The sequence below is a fragment of the Oryzias melastigma genome, linkage group LG18 (assembly GCF_002922805.2).
Source record: "Oryzias melastigma strain HK-1 linkage group LG18, ASM292280v2, whole genome shotgun sequence".
Classification (NCBI taxonomy): domain Eukaryota; kingdom Metazoa; phylum Chordata; class Actinopteri; order Beloniformes; family Adrianichthyidae; genus Oryzias; species Oryzias melastigma.
In genome coordinates, this window is record NC_050529.1 from 19,328,572 (window position 1) to 19,349,298 (window position 20,727).

Sequence of the window (20,727 nt, forward strand, 5' to 3'; positions counted from 1 at the left end):
TTGAAGCTTCTTATTGGCCAAACACACCTGATCCAGGTAATCAGCAGCAGATAAGGCTGGATTTCTGGAAAACCAGCAAGAAGCCGGCCCTCGAGGACTGACTTTGGACACCCCTACAGTAAATAAAATGTTTCTACTGTCTTACAACCAATGCTCTAGTGATTTTGTGATTGTCTACTCACAATTCTTGCTGTTAGAAAATTGTTTCTTGTCCTATAAAAGATATTATCTTGGCTATTTGTCCAACAAATTCTCACTCCCAATTCATTATATATGGAAGTATATATATATATATATATATATATATATATATATATATATATATATATATATATATATATATATATATATATATATATAAAGTATATAATGGTTCGGGGTCCCTCCGTGTCACTTTTTGGCATTTTGGGTGTCCCATTACATCACGGGTCCCTAACCTGTGGGCCGCAAACTGGAAACGGTCCTAAGACCACTTGGTACAGGGCCAGAGACAGGGGAAAATGCATACGTTAATCAGTGGTCCCTAACCCTTGGGAAGCGGACCAGTACCCTAACCCTGTACTGCTTCCACGCCCTGAAAGTTGGGGACCTGTGATTTAATGGGAACAGTCACAACAAATTTCATGAACCATATGTTCATTTTAGATGAGTTGAGAGAGAGAATGTGAAGATTTCTCTACTTCCTGTTCTGTTACTGCTGCAGTTTAAACATGGCCATCTAGTTTTATCACAGATGTTCCAGATGTTCTTGTTATTTTCTCTTTCTGGTCATCTCACAGTCATTGGCCACAGTAAATGGTTGTTCTTTCCATCAATTTCCATCCATTCTTCAATGAGAAAGAACTCCCCTCCCTACAGTTGCCCTTCGCTTGCTCCGTATAGAGATGACCCAGAAAGCCTCAAGACGTAATCAGTTGAGTGCTTATCTGAGTTAGTATTATGAAACATTTAAGATAATCAAGCTTTATTTAAACAAAAACTTAGATAAAAATCGACAATGTAGATAATGACTAGGAATTATAACCACTGTACTTATTTTAGATAAGCTTGATGTTTATTGCTTCTTGTGAATAACTTTAGGACGACCTTACATGTGAACTGACACTTTATAAATAAACTGAAATGAATATATTACAACTCTTAGTCTGTTTAATTTAGATATCTTCTGTAATACATTTGATTTTCTATGCCAACAAGCAGAAATTTCAAGTATGCAAGACATTAGAGAAGTAATAGTAAAACCAATTTCCAGTATTCATACTCAATCACAAATATGATGTTACTGTTTTAACACAATGTAAGAAGAAAAATAGCTGACTGTCTGTCTGGGGGAAAGGGGTTTCAAAAGGAAGTAAGCAAACCCTGAGAAATGACAAACTTTTGCATAAACATGGCCTGGCTGGCACAGAGAAAGAAAGCGAGGAAATGAAACAAAATCTGAACAGGAAATGACAGTCATCCCTGCCCAATCAAAACCCAATCTGGAACATGTGAGAGTTCCTACAGATCCAAGCCAGGCCATCTGAGGTGATTCCCGTTCAAACCATTGATGATTTCAAATAAAACTAACACATATGTTGGCTGTACCTTCATATATTTGTAGATGAATCCAGTAAAAGTATCTTCAGTTGTATTTTTGAGCAGTGTGGAACAAATGGTAACTGTACAGCATGTACCCCCCCTTCTCACAAACAGTTTATTGAATGCCTTCCTCTCTTTGTCTACATGTTCTTGTAGTCACATGCCGCTATCCAGAGTTATGCAGAGAGCTGCTTTCTTATCAGATTGTCTGTGAATTTGGAGAAATGAGGCAAAAGAAACTGTTTTATAAACTGATTCTTATAGAAAAAACGACAGTTGAAAAATCTCAAAGACATAGGAAGCTGACAAACAGGGCCAGGGCACATATTTTACATTAAGTCAATACACAGACGGCCGGGACTTCCTTCCCCTTCATTTAAGTTTGCTTCAGTGAGATCAGAAAGTAGCACAAAAGCTTCAGTGTCTACAAGCTGTGCACAAGTTACAATAACTAACCAACTTGAGTAAAGTGATTGAGATGAGATGAAGGGACTGTCTAACAATAGATGATGCCCTTTGAGAGCGTGTGTTAAAGACCCAATCCAGTTAAAATTGTGTTTTTGGTGTTTTAACATGTTCTTGTGGAATTTTTCTAACGATGGGGGAAATGTAGTATAAAGTAAACTATAAGATTAAACTTGCATTTCTGATTTTTTTTAATTGTTTGGAATCAGGAGTAGAAAAAGTATGACATAGAAGCGACTACGGCAAGCCACATGCTCCCTGTAACGCTCCATTCTGATGCATCTGCTTGTAGACGACCACGTTTATGTCTTCGTTTTCCTCGTCTGAGCTAGAATCTGGCTCAAAACTGTACAGCTGGATAGCTCAAATATTGTTCACCATTTTTGTTGCATTGGTATCATTAACTAATAGGAGAGAGTGTAAACCAAGGATGCTAAATACGTCGATCGCTAAGGATATGTGGGCAGATTGCGAGCCATGACAAATAAATACACAAAAGATTATGGGGCGCCATTTATAAATCTGCCAAGTAAAATTTTGATATCAATGTTTTTGGATATTTAGCATGTTTTAGGAGAAAAGGCAATTCTTGTTTTTCAAATCCACATTTTCACCCTTTAAAATAATGTATTTATAAATATTAAATTTACAAACTAAATATTTAGCTAGCAAGCTAAATGTTTCATTTTAAGCTAAATATTTTTTGTATTTATATATTTAAAATTTAGTTTGCACATTCAAAAAAAATTTCTAAATATTCAAGTTTCGTAACTAAATTTTACTTATGAAACATTTCATAAAAAAAACTTAATATATGTTTAAAAACGAAATATTAAGATTCAAGGTAAATATTTTTTTTAAATACATATTTAGGTTTTTTTTGCTAAATATTTGGTTTTTAAATAAAAATTTAGTTTTTAACTAAATATTTAGTAAGACAACTAAATATTTAGCTCCAAACTAAATATTTCATTACAAAAACTTAAATATTTAGTTTGGAAAATAAATATTTAAATTTGATATAAATATTTGATATGCAAGCTAAAATAATGAAAATATTTAGCACAAAATTCAACATTTACCTTGCTAACTAAATATTTAGTTAGTAAATGTAACATGTAAAAATACAGTAATTAAATATTTAGTTAGTAAATTTAACATGTAAAAATACAGTAATTTAAAGGGTTAAAATGTGCATTTGAAAACAAGACCTGTTTTTTTCTCCTAAAACATGCTAAATATTAAAAAACATTGATGTCAAGATTTTACTTTACAGATTTACAAAAGGCACCCCATAAAAGATTTTTAACAAAATCTTTTTACATTTGTTAGTGAATAATCATCCTTTCCATGAAGTATGTCACTTGATTGACAAGCAGAACAACTAATCAAACATCCTTTAATACATACATCACTATATATGCATGTTTAACTACACACACATATATATATATATACTGTGAGTATATATTTAGATAAAAATGTGAGTACTCCTTGATGCCTTAAGTAGGGATGGGCTCACTCCGCGGCAACAATCCCACCCACAACTCTGGTAAATTTCCAATAAACTCCTGCCGCTCTGTAGAAACTATGTCCTAGAAAACGCCACCGTTTTTATGATCTTGCCTCTAACGACATAGTCATAATTGAAACCCCACTGGGAACGCTTCTAAATTAGATCAATACATTTGTTGTGAGACTTTAAAGGGAAGCAAATAAAAACAAAGTCTTACATGTACCAGCTCCATTACAGAAAAAAAAACATAAAACCTGGAAACACAGATTTACTTCAGTTAATAGACTTTTACAGTAGATACACAGGACATCTTTTACATGCATGATAACTAATTTAATGCCGAAATGTTTCAGCAGAAGCCAAACTCATTAACATCCTTCCTGAGTGGCAGGTGCTGCCATTAAAATGTAGTCACTTGTTTCCTCCTCATTCAAAGCACAATTAACAAAGAAGAAAGGAAAAAAATTCCCAGCACCAACACAGACTAAACTCGCATGCAGTCACAAGATCGCTGAAAATGACTCACTCCACAGTAAGGTCAGAAAGACGACAACTGGATTCAACTCAGTGACTTTAAAACAAACTTTTCTCCCAAATTACAGCTTACTTGGGTAAAAAAAGAAAGTACTGGTAACCTTCTGGAGTGAAGTTGAAGGTGGTATTTAGTACTGACTAGTCACCAAACATTTTAAAGGTTATAAACTGCACACTTGATATTCACTCAGCCAATTTATGATCATATGTAAAAGTAGTGAATGTAGTGAAACATGAAATTTGAAGAGTGATCTAATAATTATGTGCAATTTTTCTGTATTTGGACGTGTGTACAGCAGAGACTACAACACATTAAACAGTTTTTATTAAACTATGTATGATTAACTGATTATAAAAATAAATCTTTATAATGTTTCCAAAATGTAAAGTGACTAGTGGGAATTCCAATTGGTCAGTAGGTTCAGAAATCTACTGGGTATTGTTTTTAGTAATAAAAAAAAAAGCATCTGATAAATGTAAATGTATTAAATGACAATAAGAACGGTTAAGTAATATAAAATCAAAAGCTGTGACAGATTTTATATTTTTGACATAATAAACACCAAAAGCCAATAATTTAATACCTGTGGTCAGTTTGGTGCCGAGGGAGTGTGTAGGGGCCGGGGTGAGGATGCATGGCAGATGAAGAGGGAGGAAGAATGAGGGGAGGGGAATCTGCATTTGGGATGCAGGGCGGCGTGGCTGGACTGGGGGGTGGCAGAGGGAGAGGGGGCTCCGGTAGCTTTGCCAGGTGCCAGGAGTGAGGCCTGATGAAAGGAACGCTGCGCCTGAGAGGATGAAACAGAAAACTCAACTGAGCATCTACAGCACATGTGTCAAAGTCAAGGCCCGCGGGCCGGATCCGGCCCTTCGGGTAATTCTATCCGGCCCTGGAGATCATTTTATTTTATTGTTATTAATACCCCAATGTTATCTTGCACTTATTTCTAACTTGTATACTTTTGACTAAATATATTTTTACAGAGAGTAAAATATTGAAAGTAACGTAAAGTTTAAGTTGATTTATTCTGGAATAATATTCTAATATAATGTTTTTAGAATATAAACATTTAAAGATCATTATCTTCTAAAGCCAGTTTTATACCCTTCTAAATCTTGTCATATGTGCATAGAACCCACATTCGTAGCAGTCCTGATGAAGTGGAGTGAAAATGCCTTCTTGTTTTGCTTAGAGCTTCATTTGATTTTTGGTGGTGGTGGTGAATACATTTTTCAGAAAAGAGAGGGTGACACAAAAGTGGAGGGAGGAGCACACCAGTTGGTAACATCTTGTCCAGATGTTGTGATCTGAAGGAGATCACAGCAAAGTTGCAGCTGGGAAGAATGCATCCAGACAACTTATGATAATGGTGTGAGGATGAATGGTGGTGAAGAAGATGAAAAAGACAAGGGAAAAATGGGGAAGAATTGAAGTTAAAGAAGGAAAAGTGATGTTTGGCTTTTAGGGTCAAGTTGGAACAGTTTTTAGGAGATCTGGATGATCTTCTAGATGACTAAACAGCTATCTCTTGAAAAATATATCTAATTTCATTGGAACTTCCTGGTAAAAGAAGGAAAAATTAATCAAAATAAATTAAGCAATGGGGGGAATGAAAGGATGGTACTTGGAGTGTTATTTGGAATGGCGAAAGCAGATAAGATGAAAGGGGGAAAAGGTTGGCTAAGAAAAAGTGGAGAGGAAGAAGACAGCAGAAAGAGGAACAGGAAGATGCATAAGATTAAGGTGAAGGTAACAAAAGCTGAACAGAAAGGAAGTACTGGTGGATCAGTACAGGTGAAGCAGAGAAACAGAGATGGAAGGATGAGCAGAAGGTTGGACTGATCAAGGAAAGGGGTTGGAAACATGTTCACTAGTTCCACAAGCGTGACGGAAAGATGGAAGGAGAACTTTGAAGAGCTGATAAATTAGAAAAATGTTAAAAAGCACAGAGTAGAATAGGGCTGGGAATCACCACGATACAATGTGCGATAGATGGTTCACTATGTTGATGATATCGTGATACCACGATAATTGGCAAACATAATCTCTAATAACTCACATTATATAGAAGAACACCTTTTTTTGTGAATATATATCCCCATTTATTTTTTAGCCTGAACACATTCATAATAAACAACTTGACAGCCAGTCTTGCAACGCGAGCCCCCATCTACCTCCAAAGGAACAACTCACCAAAAGATGACAAATCTAACATTTCACAGCCTTTTCAAATGAAAATAAAAGATTGATACTTGGTGAGAATCCATCGAGAATCAATCCCAGAACTTAATATCGCGATATATCGCAGTATTGATATTTTGGCACACCTAGAGTAGAACATTTGCATGTGGTGGAGGAAGTAGCAAATATCAGAGAGGATGAAGACTTGAAGACATTCCAGAGGTATGGAAGAGTAAGAAGATGTTAGACAAACATGTTTCAGTTAGCTTATAAACTTTTTCAAAAAGCTGAATAGCAAGAATAAAGTACTAAAAATGTATTGAATACTTATTTCTTTTGTTGGTGACCATAGTATAAACGGGCTAAGACCTGACAAAATGTGGAAGCCTGAACCGCCGAGTTACAGTTAAGGACTGTTTCTTCAATTAATTTGCGCTAATACATATTATCACGCTAATTTTTTTAGATTCATCGCGTGCGTTAATGTTCACAGCCCTAATTAAACACCAAGCCACAAGCTCCCTGCTCAGATCCGTTCCAATATACTAATATAATATATATAATATAATATAATATACTTTTTGCTACAAAACAAAGATTCCTTGAAAGGCCATTTACTACTTTTCCAAGTTAGTAAAATCCAATATTACAGGTAGGATTGTTAAAAATTAAACATTGACACAAAATAAATATGGTTATCCACTGCCTACTTTGAAAGAAATTCAATGAGGAGATGGATTTTTATTTGTAATATCTCAAGTTGAGGTGCTTCTAAAAACAGTTAAGGTTGGCTAACAGATTGAAAACAAGAAAAAAAAAAGCATAAATGATTTAACACTGTTCTGAATGAAAGGATCAGCTAGAATGTCTCACTCAATGGTCAGAGACAGCTGGTTAAGACTGAAAATGTCTCTGTAATTAATCAGTCACGGACAGTCTACAGGCAAAGGAAAGCTTTGATTCTTTATAGTGAAGAAGATACGATGAGAAACGGGTACTCACCAGTGATGTAAAGACTCAGATGATCGAGTCTTAGTAGTAAAACCTTTTGCCCATTTTACAAAAATAAAAAACTTGACGTTCAGATGTCAGTCTAGAAGCTCAAGAATCCAATGCTGAAATAGCTTGGTCTTTTTTTAGCCAAAGAATTTAAATTAAAAAAAATAAGTGCCCTCAAAGACACTCCAAAACAGCATTTTATGAATAAACTGTAACCTTTCCAGTGCATCAAAGTCTATCCTTTCATTCTCACATCAGCTGAGGTTGTCTGAATGTCTACACCTCGACAGTCTGAGCTGAAGTCCATGTGAAAAAGTGAAGAAAGTTCTGGGAAAACCCAACTCCTGATCCTCACATTCCCTCTAGCTCCTGGCTGTCCTCTCCTTTGCTGTCAGAGAAAACATGGGTTTGTCTCCTCTTCACGCCGTCTCTCCTTCTCGTCTGGCTTCTCCCTCTCTGTGATTTTATTTTTTCCCTGGCTTTCTTACCCCGTCTCCAGCAGGATGTGTGAGTCAGTCAGAGAGGAAGTATTGTGGGAAGCTGATAAAGAGGTGGATAGCTTCTAAAATAATACCCCCTGTTATTGTTTGACATAAGGGATAAATGAATAGGTACTTTCCTCATCTGAGTGTGTGTGCTCATGCTTGTATTTTTAAGTTAAACAAAAAAGATCAAGAGAGTGTTGAAAGCCGGGCAGACGGGGGTATTTTATCTGTGGCAACAAGAGGAGGGAAAAATGCCAGAGAGGATGAAATGCCTCCAGGAGAACACAAATGTTTGCAGAATACTTAGAGACACGACTAAGTGAGCTTTTATTGTTTTTAAAGACCCACACCAATGAGTTTGGGGTGTTTTTTAAGCACTTTACTGCCTTACATGGTGTAAACCTATAACCACCAGGAGAAATATGGGGTTCAAGGGCACTTTGACACAAAGTCGGAATCAAACATCCGACCTGATACCTATACTCCCCCCCCCACTCTGGTGGTCCCGCCAGAGGTGCCAATTGGCACTAAAGCTGTCTTTGATGATTGATTTTATTCTTTTAGTGTAGAGGCAAAAATGCATATTTGATTAGTGGGAAGATAACTCATCATGGTATTGAGAGCCTTCATAGCCTCTTGTCAAAATTGGACATAAGGAAATAATTATTGTAGAAAATACAAAAAACTGCAGAATATACTCCCATTGGAAGTTCCAAGATTTTTATGCAACTTTCTCAAAAGTACCTCTTTTGTTTCTGGCAACAGGCAATGGACAAAATAATTGCAGCTTGTTGGTAATAGATAACCAATGTTTCAAAAGATGTAAACAGAGAGCCAAAGAAGCAACAAAAAATGAATGAATATGAAACATTTACTTAAGTATTTTTGGGTGATTGTGTTTTACGCAGGTTTACTTGTCAGTCAATTAATCAATTAATCAATCAACCAACCAACCAACCAATCAATCACAGAAATATAGTTTGTAAACCAGAAGTTTAAACATTTGGCAGTGTGAGCAAATCTCAGAACTTTGATCCATGATTGGGTTCAAAATGGAAATGAAAAAAGAGTAAACAATGATACGATGACGTTCTTTAAATGTTGAGTTTTGCAAACATCAAATCCAACAATAAACTAGGTAATGACACTGGTACCAACAAAAGAATCAAAAATCTTTTTGAATGAGATTGTAGAAATCTTTGGAATTTAACTTTTGTCCCCAAGAATTAAGGCAGTTCCAAATGCAGCTTAAACCTAGAACGGGACGGTTGGGGCGGAGCAACTGTTGCCACCCGTTGATTGGTAGAAAGTGATGACGACATTGGAAAGCATCAATATAGCGCTAAGCTAGCGATTCAGTTTTCCTCTTTACAGAGGTATTCTTCTTAGCCGTCTGCAATATTCTTTCAAATAACATTAAATTCCTGACTTAACTGAGTAGAAATGCTCACCAGAATTACCTGGTCCATCCAGTACTACTCCTCCCGGATCGCTCAGTTGAAACGAGGCTTTAGGGTCCAACTTAGCACTCGCAGAATGAACCTTATAAATTTGCCTGATACATCTTACTTTGTTTTTACTTTTTTTGATATTTTAGAGCCATTTAAGCAGAGTATGCTGTTCCAACTTCTCTTTAACCTGTTTGGCTAACAACATCCTCCTTTAACTAAAAGGACTAAAAACACACTGTCCTTTTTTTGTTTTATGTTAACATTTTAACTAAGCTTTTCTACAATAATATTATGTCCAGTCGGGGCTATAAAAAGACTTAGAAAGGTGTGTGTTTGTGCGCATATGTGTGTGTGTGTGTGACTGCGTGCAAGTGTGTCAGGAAGAGGTCTTGAGGAATTTCGGGAATGTTTTAAATGTTCATTGTTCAGTTTAGAAAGGAGTACCGGGAGGCATACTATTCATTCTTATGCCTCCTGGCACAACAACTTTTAATTCCCCAAAGACTGATTGAAATTCAAACATGGACCGTTTGTGAGCTTTTCTGGGGTAAAATATCTTTTAGCTACCAGTATATGGTGAGAGTTCCTTAAACTTTACAGCTTCTGTCCTGCTCGGAATGATGACATTCCCTGCCACACAGTGGTGCTTGGAGAATGGGTCAGCAGCAGTATGCGGATGCCTTGAGCAAAGTTTTAGGGCTGCAGAAAGATAAGCAGCCAGGTGGAGAGGAATTATCAGTGTAAACAGCAAAGTGGGAGTTAAGATGGTAGGATATAGCAGGGGTTTGCAACCTGTGGCTCTTTTATCCCTTTATTGTTACTCTGTAGCTTTAATAAAAAAAAATGCTAAAAATTGAAGATGAGTTTTTTAACGTTTTTTATAGCTTAGTTTTTTAAAGTTTGTCATTTTTGTAAAATTTTTAACTTGTCAAACAACTGAACACAAAAGCTTAATTTACTGTCAGAAATCTGTAAAATTTTCTATAGCTGGTAAATAAAAAGTCCACAAACTTTGTTTTATTTTGGCAAATGACACCAAAGTGGTTAAACTTTTGAACAATTTCAGTTTAAAATGATTGAAAACGATTTATAATTGTGTGTTTTGTGCCTCACATCCTTGAGAATGACAATAAAAAGCTCGGTTTATTCTAAATGTTTTGAGTTTTTGAATAGATTCTACTAAAATATTGTTTATATCTGAGAAGGGAAAAAATGATGGTGGCACACCAAAATCCAAATGATAAAAAAAAAAAAAACATTCTTGGCCATCTAGCATTTTTCATTTAAGTAAAGCTGCTGCTGCAGAAGGATTTATTTTGAAAGAAACTCGTGTAAGTAAAGTAAAATCAGTAGTAACTTCATTACAAATATATATATATATATATATATAATAATTTAGACACTGTTGTAATTTAATTATTGTAATGTTTTTGTTACATTTAAAAATTTAATAGTCAAAAAAGCATAAAAATTGTGCATTTTTTAACGATAAAGTGGGACTTTGTGGCTCTGGTTGGGTTCTGGTCTGTAAAAAACTAAACCAAATGGCTCTTTTAGTGTTAAAGGTTGCAGACCCCTGATCTATAGCCTCAGTCACATGCACCTGCACAGGGGTTGATTTGCATGGGTGCTGCTTGCTTTTGGGTTGTCCTGGCCCATGAAGGGTCACTGAAAGGAGCAGTTGCATAGTGACCCTTGTACTATCCTAGGTATGTTGACGTTGGGAGTGGGGTCATCTGAGCCCCACAAGACAGTGCCCAAAACTTTTTTCTTCAATAATTTTTGATTTTCCCTGGTGTCCATGGCAGACATGAAATCCTGTCCACATTTGTCATGGGGTAGATAACACGTTAATGTAAGGCTTTGGTCATCTGGACCCCATAAGATAGCACAAGGATTAAGGGGGCGTGGGTGTGTCTTGCACTTCCCTTGTGGCTCATGTGGCCACCTTAACCCATAAGAACCCACAGTGACATCTGTGTAAGAGAAAAACATCAGAAATATGTTCTGTGGTACACTTGGTCTGTGGTGTATCCCACATAATTTTACATTTTTTGGAAAAACTGGATCTGGATTCTTGTGAGTTAAGAGAAGTCATGAAAATGAAACTTACCATTGTCACGCATGTGGTAAGTGTATTGTGAAGTATTTGTAAAGCAAATGGAAGTTGGACGAACTTATGGAAGACAAACAGGTGATGCTGTTGTACCGTGTCCTTACACACTTTCTGACCAACCCTAAATGAGCAAACATAGGGTGTTTAAGTGATACAGATGTGCCTTTAGGATGTCCACCCCAACTGCACTATGATTGCCTTAATTTCCTCATTTCTAACAGTCAAGGAGTGTGTGCTTCTAACTTAAACAGGAATAGTAGGCCTCTTGCGAAAAGCGCAGGATTTGAGGAAAAATCTCCAGGAAACTGCCATCCGGTCCCATTTGCTCAGTACAATTAAGGCTTCAGCTGCAAAAAGACATTTGTCTTTTTCTGGCCTGTTATCTCAGAAAGAACTCCAACATCCATATTACCAGTGCTAGCATCAAGGAGGAGAAGATGATGAGCCCATGCACCTAAGTGTAGTCCAAGTCTACCTTCTGCTGCCTCTATGGAAGTTCACTTGTTCTGACTGAGGTACGAGGACGTTTCTCAGTGATTCCCAGTCACACTCCGTCGCCACATGACTGGTTAAGTGGCCACCCCAGAAGCTCTGACCACATTCTGACCATGATCAACATCCCCATAACTCCTGTTACTGCTGTTCACTGATACATGTTCAGGAGTTTTCTGTTCGGCATTTTTGGTTCACCTAACAGCCAGAAGACCTAGGTTCAAATCCCGGATGGAACCTTTCTGCCTTTTGCATGTTCTCCCTGTGCGTGTGTAGGTTTTCTCCAAGCACTCCAGCTTCTTCTAACAGTCCAAAAACAAAGTTGAAAAGTTGGACCAAAACCGATTTATACCCTGCACGGGTTCACTGTAAACTATCTACAGAAACGCCCCTTTTCCTTAGTCTGAATTTAGATCAAATGATCACATTCATGTGATAAAATTTAATCCAGGTTACTTTGTTTTTTTTAACTTTAACAACTGAGTACCCTGAAGAGTGAAATGATGTTTTAAGGAAAACAAAAATCTGAATTTAGTCATTTCAGATTAACACCGTCACAACATTTTTACAGATTACTTTTTGGAAAGAAATGTGTCTCTGTAGGTGTATTTAAATATTAATGGGCCCCAGTTTATAAACTGTGTGGCTTTTTTTAAGGTTACATAAATTCAGAATGTTTATTTCACCATAAGATGGCAGCAACACTGCAGCCTCATTCAATCGATTGGATTTTGAAAGCAAAATGTAGATATTTCCTCATGCACTTTGTTTAGCAAAACAAGAGCTTTTTCATGTGCTAAATACTGTTTGATTTTACTTCTGAGATCTGACAATCCTACTGGCTGGGACGGACTATGTCCTGGAACACCAGGGGTCATAAATCCTGGAGAAATAACACACAAATCAAATCAAACTTTATTTATAAAAATAGATTCTCATACTTTCGCAGCTCAAAGATACAAGATAAAATGACAACCCACCCACTACCCTCACATCCATTCACATACCCCCACATGACCAGAGAACTATTATAAATGTTAATTTCTAAAAGAAACTTATAAAAGAAAGTCCTGATTTATATTAATAGTTAACTTGACACAAAGTTAGAAATAGCGCATGTGAACTTCTGACTGTTTTTTTCACCTCCAAATAAAATATCTTTTGTTTTTATTTTACCATTAATATATGTTTCAATAAATTCATATTGAGATATTAGTATTTGTGTTTTTGAAATAAACAAAACTGTGTTGCAACATCTTAGAAGTCTTTTTAGACTTTTTAGACTTAGTCTTTTTAGAAGTCTTATATATATATATATAATGCATATTTATACATTTATTATTGTATTATAGTTTATATAATTATACAAATACAATATATACAATATATACAATATATGTAAATATAACTGTTATATATATATATATAGATATATATATATAGATATACAGTTATAAATGTATATATATATTTTTTTATTTATATATATAAAAAATATACCTATATATATTGTATAAATAATATAGTGATATATATTGTGTATAAATATTTTGTTAAGACACGAGAAACAATACAACCTGAATATTTCGCATACTAAGTGTAACTGGTAAGACTAATGCCACCATGGACATTGTGACAATACGTCACCCGACACTTAGAATGTGGTTGTTCACACACATTATACACAACTGTAAACAAGGACTGTATAAAAAGTGTGGAACTATAATTCCACACTCCGTCCTGCAAAACAGCCACCCTGGAGTCTCCAGACTGTCCTTTCCAGATGTCAGTAAGGGGTTGGTTGTGGGCTTTAGTCACCATAATTATGACATAGTACTGAGATATTAACTATATTTTGTAAATATAAAATAAATCAAAACTATGGAGTTAAGTCTATATAATTTAGCAAGCAGTCCAAAAGATTACAGGGATATTTTCTCCTTACTAATCACGAGTTGTGGTGTCTAAAATGGATCATCTGATCATGGATCATGTTATTATATCTGACCAACACAACAGAGCAAAAAACTGAATGGATGAATAACTTCCATTCCTGCTGCAGGAGTGTTTGAAACTAGTTTATTGAGTCTTTACCTTCTTACTGTGAGGTTCAGTATCCTGTACGATCCCTTGATGAGGATGAGGGCCTCCTGCCGGCTGCCGTAGAGGGCGGATCCATTTATGTTGATGAGCTCATCGCCAACTTTCAGCTTTTTGCACTGAGCAGCCTTTCCGTCATCCTCCATCTGAGGACAAAAAAAATGGATTGGTTAGGATAAGAGAGAAAAATGTTACACATAATTAAAATACAGGAAGCAACTCTTTTAAAAGTAAATTGCCTTCGTTATCATGGAAACTGGAGTTACATGTTAGTGAAACCTGGGCTGTTAAGAAGACGTCAGGTTACATTTCACCCACGAACCACACATAAAAAAGACGAGATTCTAATATTTAAATACAAATAAAATTTTCTATCTTAGAATTGAAAATAAAGATGAAGGTCAAGTCCTACCAAGAGATTTCCTTAGACATTCAGAAATTACATTAAAATATAAGGATTTATCTGGTGTCAATTTTCCCATTTTCACATTATTATCTTTGGTAATCTAATGCATGAAATATTTATTTTTGTTGTGCCTATGAACACAATCTTCATAATCATATTTGTCAGCACCATTGCCCACCTATTCTCTACCAGCTGTCATGGCAGTGTTTTCTTGGCTGCAATGCATTATGGTCAAAAATGTAAGCATGGCTCACATTTGCTCAGCATTGTGGGATAAAATGAAAGGAAAAGTTTGTTCACTAGACATTCGGACACCACAACAAAAGTGAAAACACCCTAATTATTGTCCTGTTCAGATGATAGGAGACATTTACACACAATTACACGTTTTGCTGTAAGTTTAGGGAAATAAATATGACACCAGCTGAAAATACATCTGGAAATGTTTTTTTGAGACGGTTTACTTCTTGTCTACACTGCTCACTATTTACGTTTTTCAAATAGTTTTGGTTTTAGCCTCAAAACCTAATACTACTGAAGCAGAACCTCATGTTTACATGCATAGATGGTTGCATGCTGACATTCTTAACGACAAAAATAAAAATTGTGCACAATATTTTGTATAAAGATCAAGTATGCTGAGTTTTTCAACTCCTTTCAGAGTAAACTATATCCTTATACATGATAATTCATTACCCTTAGAACAATAAAGATGTTTTTTAATCAAATATGAGTTATTTTTGTGACCCCCTTTTCCTATTACTTGAGGCTCCCATACAACACTACTAAATCTGAGTCCCTGATTGGTCAAAGTTCAACTGGTTTAACTTTAAAAAGCGCATTAAGTAGACACACATTTTGGGTTTTGAACACAGAAGCCCCAAACACAGATATAAGCACGTTAACATAGACATTTTATTGGAAGTGGTCACTTGAACGCGCATTTCTGAGCCTGATGTGAACGTAGAATAAAACTTGTCTAATCACAGAAGCACACAAAGACTTAATAGCAGCCACTGAAGAAAAATCTATGAGAGATATACAAGTATATAAATATATACTTTCTTGACTGGTCATAGAGGTCACCACAGAAAAGCCATTTACACAATCATTTGTCATTTGTTAAAGTCATTTGTTAAAGTCATTTTAACTCCTGCTAAATGGGATCAGGAAAGCAAACTATCACTTAAGAGAAATTTTTATGGTAACGAAAATACGAACCCTAAAGTGTTAAATGTTGCTCTTAGTGGATTTTAAAAGGCTTTAATGCTCTGAATGTTTGGCTCATTCTGCTGCTGTGAGAAGTATCTGTGGCAACTCTACTGACAGGTTTACACGCCACAGCTCTCCAGAGGCATCTGCCACAGCTGCCAAGGATTCATGGACATCCGCCATTGGCCTGTATGGTCACCTGCCAGTAACAGCTGTCACATCACAATGCACTGAAACACCCGTCAGCAACTACTGTCAAACAACAAAATGACTGCCAGCAAACTGGATTTTTTTGTACATTTCTAATTAAATGACAAAAGAAAAGTTAACAAAGTCGTTTTAATCTGATACATGTCTTTGTATCTGTATTAAAGCCCCCTTTTTTCTTCAATATCACTGCTTAGGTAAGGTTCCTCTATATTTCTGACATGTTCTTGCCTATGACCAGAAACAACCAAAGTCTTGATACAAGGATGCACTCCCCTACAATCAATGTGCTCTGCACACCAATCTTTTATGGATTCTCCTTCTAACTCCCCTCTCTCAACACAATACATCAGGGGTGTCAAACTCAAATTCTAAAACACACCTTAAGCCGTTGGCTAGACAGGACAAACATTTAATGAACACTCTAAAACTACATTTTTAAAACTTGAAAACCGTAACTTTTTAATATAATTATGAACTAGATATATAGCATTAGCTACGATAATGCTAGTGTGAAGCTGAATTTGGCCACTGAAGATGTTAGTGCTGATAGATGAATGTGCTGAAATTGATAGCTGAAAACACTGGAGTTCATAGCTGAAAACGCTGAGGGTGATGGCCAACTAAAATATTAGCTAAATGTCAAATTAGCCCAAAAAGCTACAAAAAAAAAAAAAACTTAGGTTAGCCGAAACAGCTAGCATGTATCTGAAAAAATAGCTAAACTTCAAAATACCCAAAAATATTGAAAAAAAGCCTAAAAAAGCCAAAACAGCTAGCATGTAAATATTTGCCTAACTCCGAAACAGCCTAAAAATGTAAAAAGAAAAGCCTAAATTAGCCAAAACAGCTAGCATATAGCCTTTTAATACAATAATAAACTATATATATATATAGCATGTAGCATGTAGCTAAACTCCAAAACAGCCTGAAAAACTGAAAAAAGCCTAAATTAGCCAAAACAGCTAGCACGTCGCTGAAATATTAGCTAAACTCCAAAATAGTCAAAACAAATCTCCGTAAGTGCCAAAACAGTTCAAAAAGGTAACTTTAAAACTGTAACTTTTTAACATAATTAGGAATAATAAAAAGGCAGGAATATTATTCCAGAATAAATCAACTTGAACCTTAAATAAGTTTTGCTCTCCAAAAAAACATGTTTAGTCAAAATCATATAAGTTATAATTAAGCGCAAGATAACATCAGACCATTAATAACAATAAAATAAAATGATCATGAGGGCCGGATATTATTACCCACGGAACCGGATCCGGCCCCTGAGCCTCGACTTTGACACGAGCGTTACAGCCTCTACCTGGCCCTTAGAAAATGTGGTCATAAACTGTGTCTTGCAATACCTACCAGTAGGAAGAGTAGGTGTACTCCTGTGATTGCCTAGTACTCCTCCCTGCCCAGATTTCTTTACAGATGCAAATGCAGGTCTCCCACTCACCCACATGACTCCTTCGTCCCTCGGGGGGACGGGTGGAGGAGGGACAACAGCTATGCGGAGAATTGAAACACTGACTAACTGGCTTTAAAAAATTTGCTGCCGGGCCTCACTGGAGCTTAAACTTGACTAACTGCATTACATCTCATGACCCTCCAGAACAGATGAGTTTTAGATCAGCTGACTGCCTTCGCTGACGGTGGTTGTGTTCTTGGTGGAGATCACTGATCGCTGACGACAGCGATGGGAGAGCGATCAGTCAGCCAATCTTACTGCTCTGAATGACCCCATAGCGTCTAATTATGTGTCCATTTCTTGGTGGAAAATGTGGCTTAGATATCTATTGATACACTGTATTCCTTTAGGTTACATCAGGTGTTTTTGTTTTCCTGGGCTTACTGTTGTTTGTGTTTTTATCATTTTGCCCCGTCTGTGATCTCAGAGGTCTTGTATAAAGTTATAAAACAAGCTAATAGTTCTGATTCTGACGCTATTATATAAAAAAGTCAACTTTACAACATTACTATTTTATGGCTCCTTTTTGAACTGGCCAAATGTTATGGAACCAATATAAATATGTCAATATCATCCTATAAAAGTGATAGTTTGAGAGTTTTCTATTAACTCTAACAGGAATTTTGACAACTGCTGAAATATTTATACTTCATACTTTGCTAAAAATGTAATTAGAGATAATTTTTTTCATAGCCCTTCTTATGTTTAAAGTCCCACTCCAATAAAAACTGTTTTTGGCGTTTTTAATATGTTCTTGTGCCGTTTTTCTCATGATGGAGGACATATATAAAGAAAATTAAGAGTAAATCTGTCTGTTACTCAAGTCGTTGTAAATCAGGAGTAGACAAAAAATGCAGTTTGAAAAAGCTTGTAGTTATTAAGTACAAATTGCAATCGGAAAGGCACAAGCTTTGTACCATTGTGATGAATTGACTTCCAGACAAATAGATCCATGTACGTCTCTGTTTTCCTGGTCTAAAAACAGCATAGTCATAATAAAAAGACCACTGGGAATGTATTTACAGGACATCAAAAGATGCTTGGAGTAGGATTTTAAAGAGGGTGGGTTTATTTCTTTTTAGATGTGGGTTCAGATAGTGCGTGTTTTGGTATTCGAGTCATCCTTAAGCCTTTAGGCAATTGTGTAGGGGTGATAGACACACCTCGTTTTGTGTTTTTCACACAATGGTCTCACTGTGTTTAGTGTGCCCTACTTATTGGGGTCAAAATTTGGTTGATTTTGCCGGTTTTGCCTTAGTGAACGAGCAGCAGCACCTGGCAGTAGCATACCTTTGGCGGTCAGATGTTGTACGTGAACTTGGTGTATCTCAAAGTGTCACCAGCAGACTTGCACTAAGATACAGAACTACTGGCAGAGTTTGGGACAGGATTGGAGCCCTGTGAGTGACAGAGTGTAACGATGACCATACCTAAGAACATCTGCCCTCAGACATGCAATGCCTCTTAACCACAGGCCGGTTTACAAGATGTGTGAGGGTACTAGGATTTCCAGACAGGGATATCTTCATTATCGTCTTAATTTTAGGGGTAATAAGTATCAAACTAATTAAAATTCTGCTTCTCATCATTCATTATTGGAAATATCAAAGGGAATTTCTTCGTATTTTTTTTAATTCAGATAAAATGGGAAAAGCACTCATGTCCATAACTATTTTCATAACTCATTGTGACTAGCACATACGAATTCAGAGTATTCATTTACTTAGCCCTACAATCTGAGGCTTGTGAAGCTTTTCTCCCTTTCCAATTCCCACACTCACAAGGTCTTCTATGGACCGTTCAGATGCAAGAGGACAAAAGCTCCCATGCAATCACCAACACCACTAGAGGCTAATGGTTTATTTTTGTATTTGCAATCATACTATCATGAACCATAACAAACCCCAGTGCAAAAGTAGGGGTTTTCTATCCTTAAACAACTTTTACACAGAAATCCTGAGGATAAAAAAGCCATTTTGTGCAATTATCTGCTCCTAAGCAATCAAGATACAATCTTTTATAAAAGCCTTTACCAATAAAATGCTGTGAAAACTAGGTGGAAATGTGCATACACAGACCTTTATGAAAATATAGAGTTTAAACCTTGCTGTAAAGAAAAGCAAGGTTTTTCAGGCATGCTTGTGAGCACTACTTTTTACGGTTTTCAAGCACCAGTCGCCATCACTGACAATGGGCTGTGTGTTTTGAGAACTCCAGATAAGCGCCAATCTCTTTAAGTTTTATGCTGACATAAGTGGCAGAGTGCAACTATAGTCCATCTGTCTTAAGTAAGGTCAAATCAAGAGGGATGCTATGGGGTCAAATCAGCTTAAAGTGAATGAAAAAACAGATTGAACACTTGAAAAATAGACATTTGAAAATTTGAAAAACTGAAAAATAAAATGTGAAAATTTGAAAATGAGACTTTGTAAACTTGAAAAAAATGTGAAAATTTGAAAAAAATTTGAAAATGAAAAAAACTGAAAACTTGAAATAAATCTTGAAAATTAAAAAAAAAAAATTGAAACTTGAAATAAAAAATATATATATATAAATGTAAAGATTACTGATTGAAAAAAATGATCCATTAGTAACAGCTGCTGTTTTTAATTTTCTTTTTTTTTTAATCTTCACTTTCAGTCCTCAGTTTTACAGTTTAAATTCTGATTTTCAACTTTTCACTGCTGAGCTGAGTCTAATTTTACATGGGGGCGGGGCTTTGAGCTCATTGGCTACCCGAAAATGAATCCCATGATTCCCCAAGAGGTAACTATTTTTTCAGTTTTCAGTTGTTTTTTTTTATTTACCAAAAAAGGTTTTGAAATGTTACTTTTTTCTTTCAAATTTTCAAAAAAATATATTCTTTTTTTCAAGTGTTCATGTTTTTTTTTTTTTTACAATGTCTTGTTTTCAAATTTTCATTTTTTTCAGTTAAAATGTCTATTTTTCCAAGTTTTCAATCTTTTTTTCGTTTACTTTATACTGATCCTTATTTGGCCCCATAGGATAGAGTCTAAGTAAAGATGTCCAGACCATCGTCTCTGAAAAATCTCCCACAGTTCTCCTGTTGGAGCCCCAAGGCATTCCCAAGGCCAAACAAGAGACATAGTCCCTCCAAACGCATTTTGGTTTTCCAGGGAACATCTCCCAGTGGGACTTTTCATGCAGGAACATGCCTGATTCGAATAATACTGTCTACTCATGTTTCATCCTTCCTTCACTAATCTACAAAACCCTAACCTCAGGCTCTCACGATAAGCGTTACGGTTGCAATCTGACGGCCAGAGTCTTTACGTAACTTTAAAAGGGCAAGAGGAACCTCCACTGGATACGATCACGTCTAACTTCTGCAATCTGGTCTCTCCGGCGCTCCGAATCCGTTCCGTTGGGTTTAAAGATTTTCCAGACGCCGGAACTGAGTCGCAGCACTTTTTGTGAAGTTGGGGCTATTAACAACCTAAATTGTAATAAATTGTAGGTTATCGCGTGAACCTACGTAAGTCCCAAGTTTTGAGT

The 20,727-nt window shown here is 36.1% G+C and overlaps 1 protein-coding gene across 3 annotated transcripts in view; it reads right to left on the reverse strand.

The window, feature by feature from the left end:
* Positions 1 to 20,727, reverse strand: part of shroom4 (shroom family member 4) — a 54,701-nt gene that overhangs the window by 23,891 nt on the left and 10,083 nt on the right. Inside the window, exons 2-3 of one of the 3 annotated variants that reach the window (XM_024287593.2) lie at positions 13,916 to 14,067; positions 4,681 to 4,884 (exon numbers count right to left, since the gene is read on the reverse strand). In XM_024287593.2, coding sequence (XP_024143361.1) covers positions 4,681 to 4,884; positions 13,916 to 14,067 — 356 coding nt within the window. Of the gene's footprint in view, positions 1 to 4,680; positions 4,885 to 7,280; positions 7,731 to 13,915; positions 14,068 to 20,727 lie in introns of those variants that run through there. The other 2 variants (XM_024287595.2, XM_024287594.2) reach the window with 2 other exon arrangements.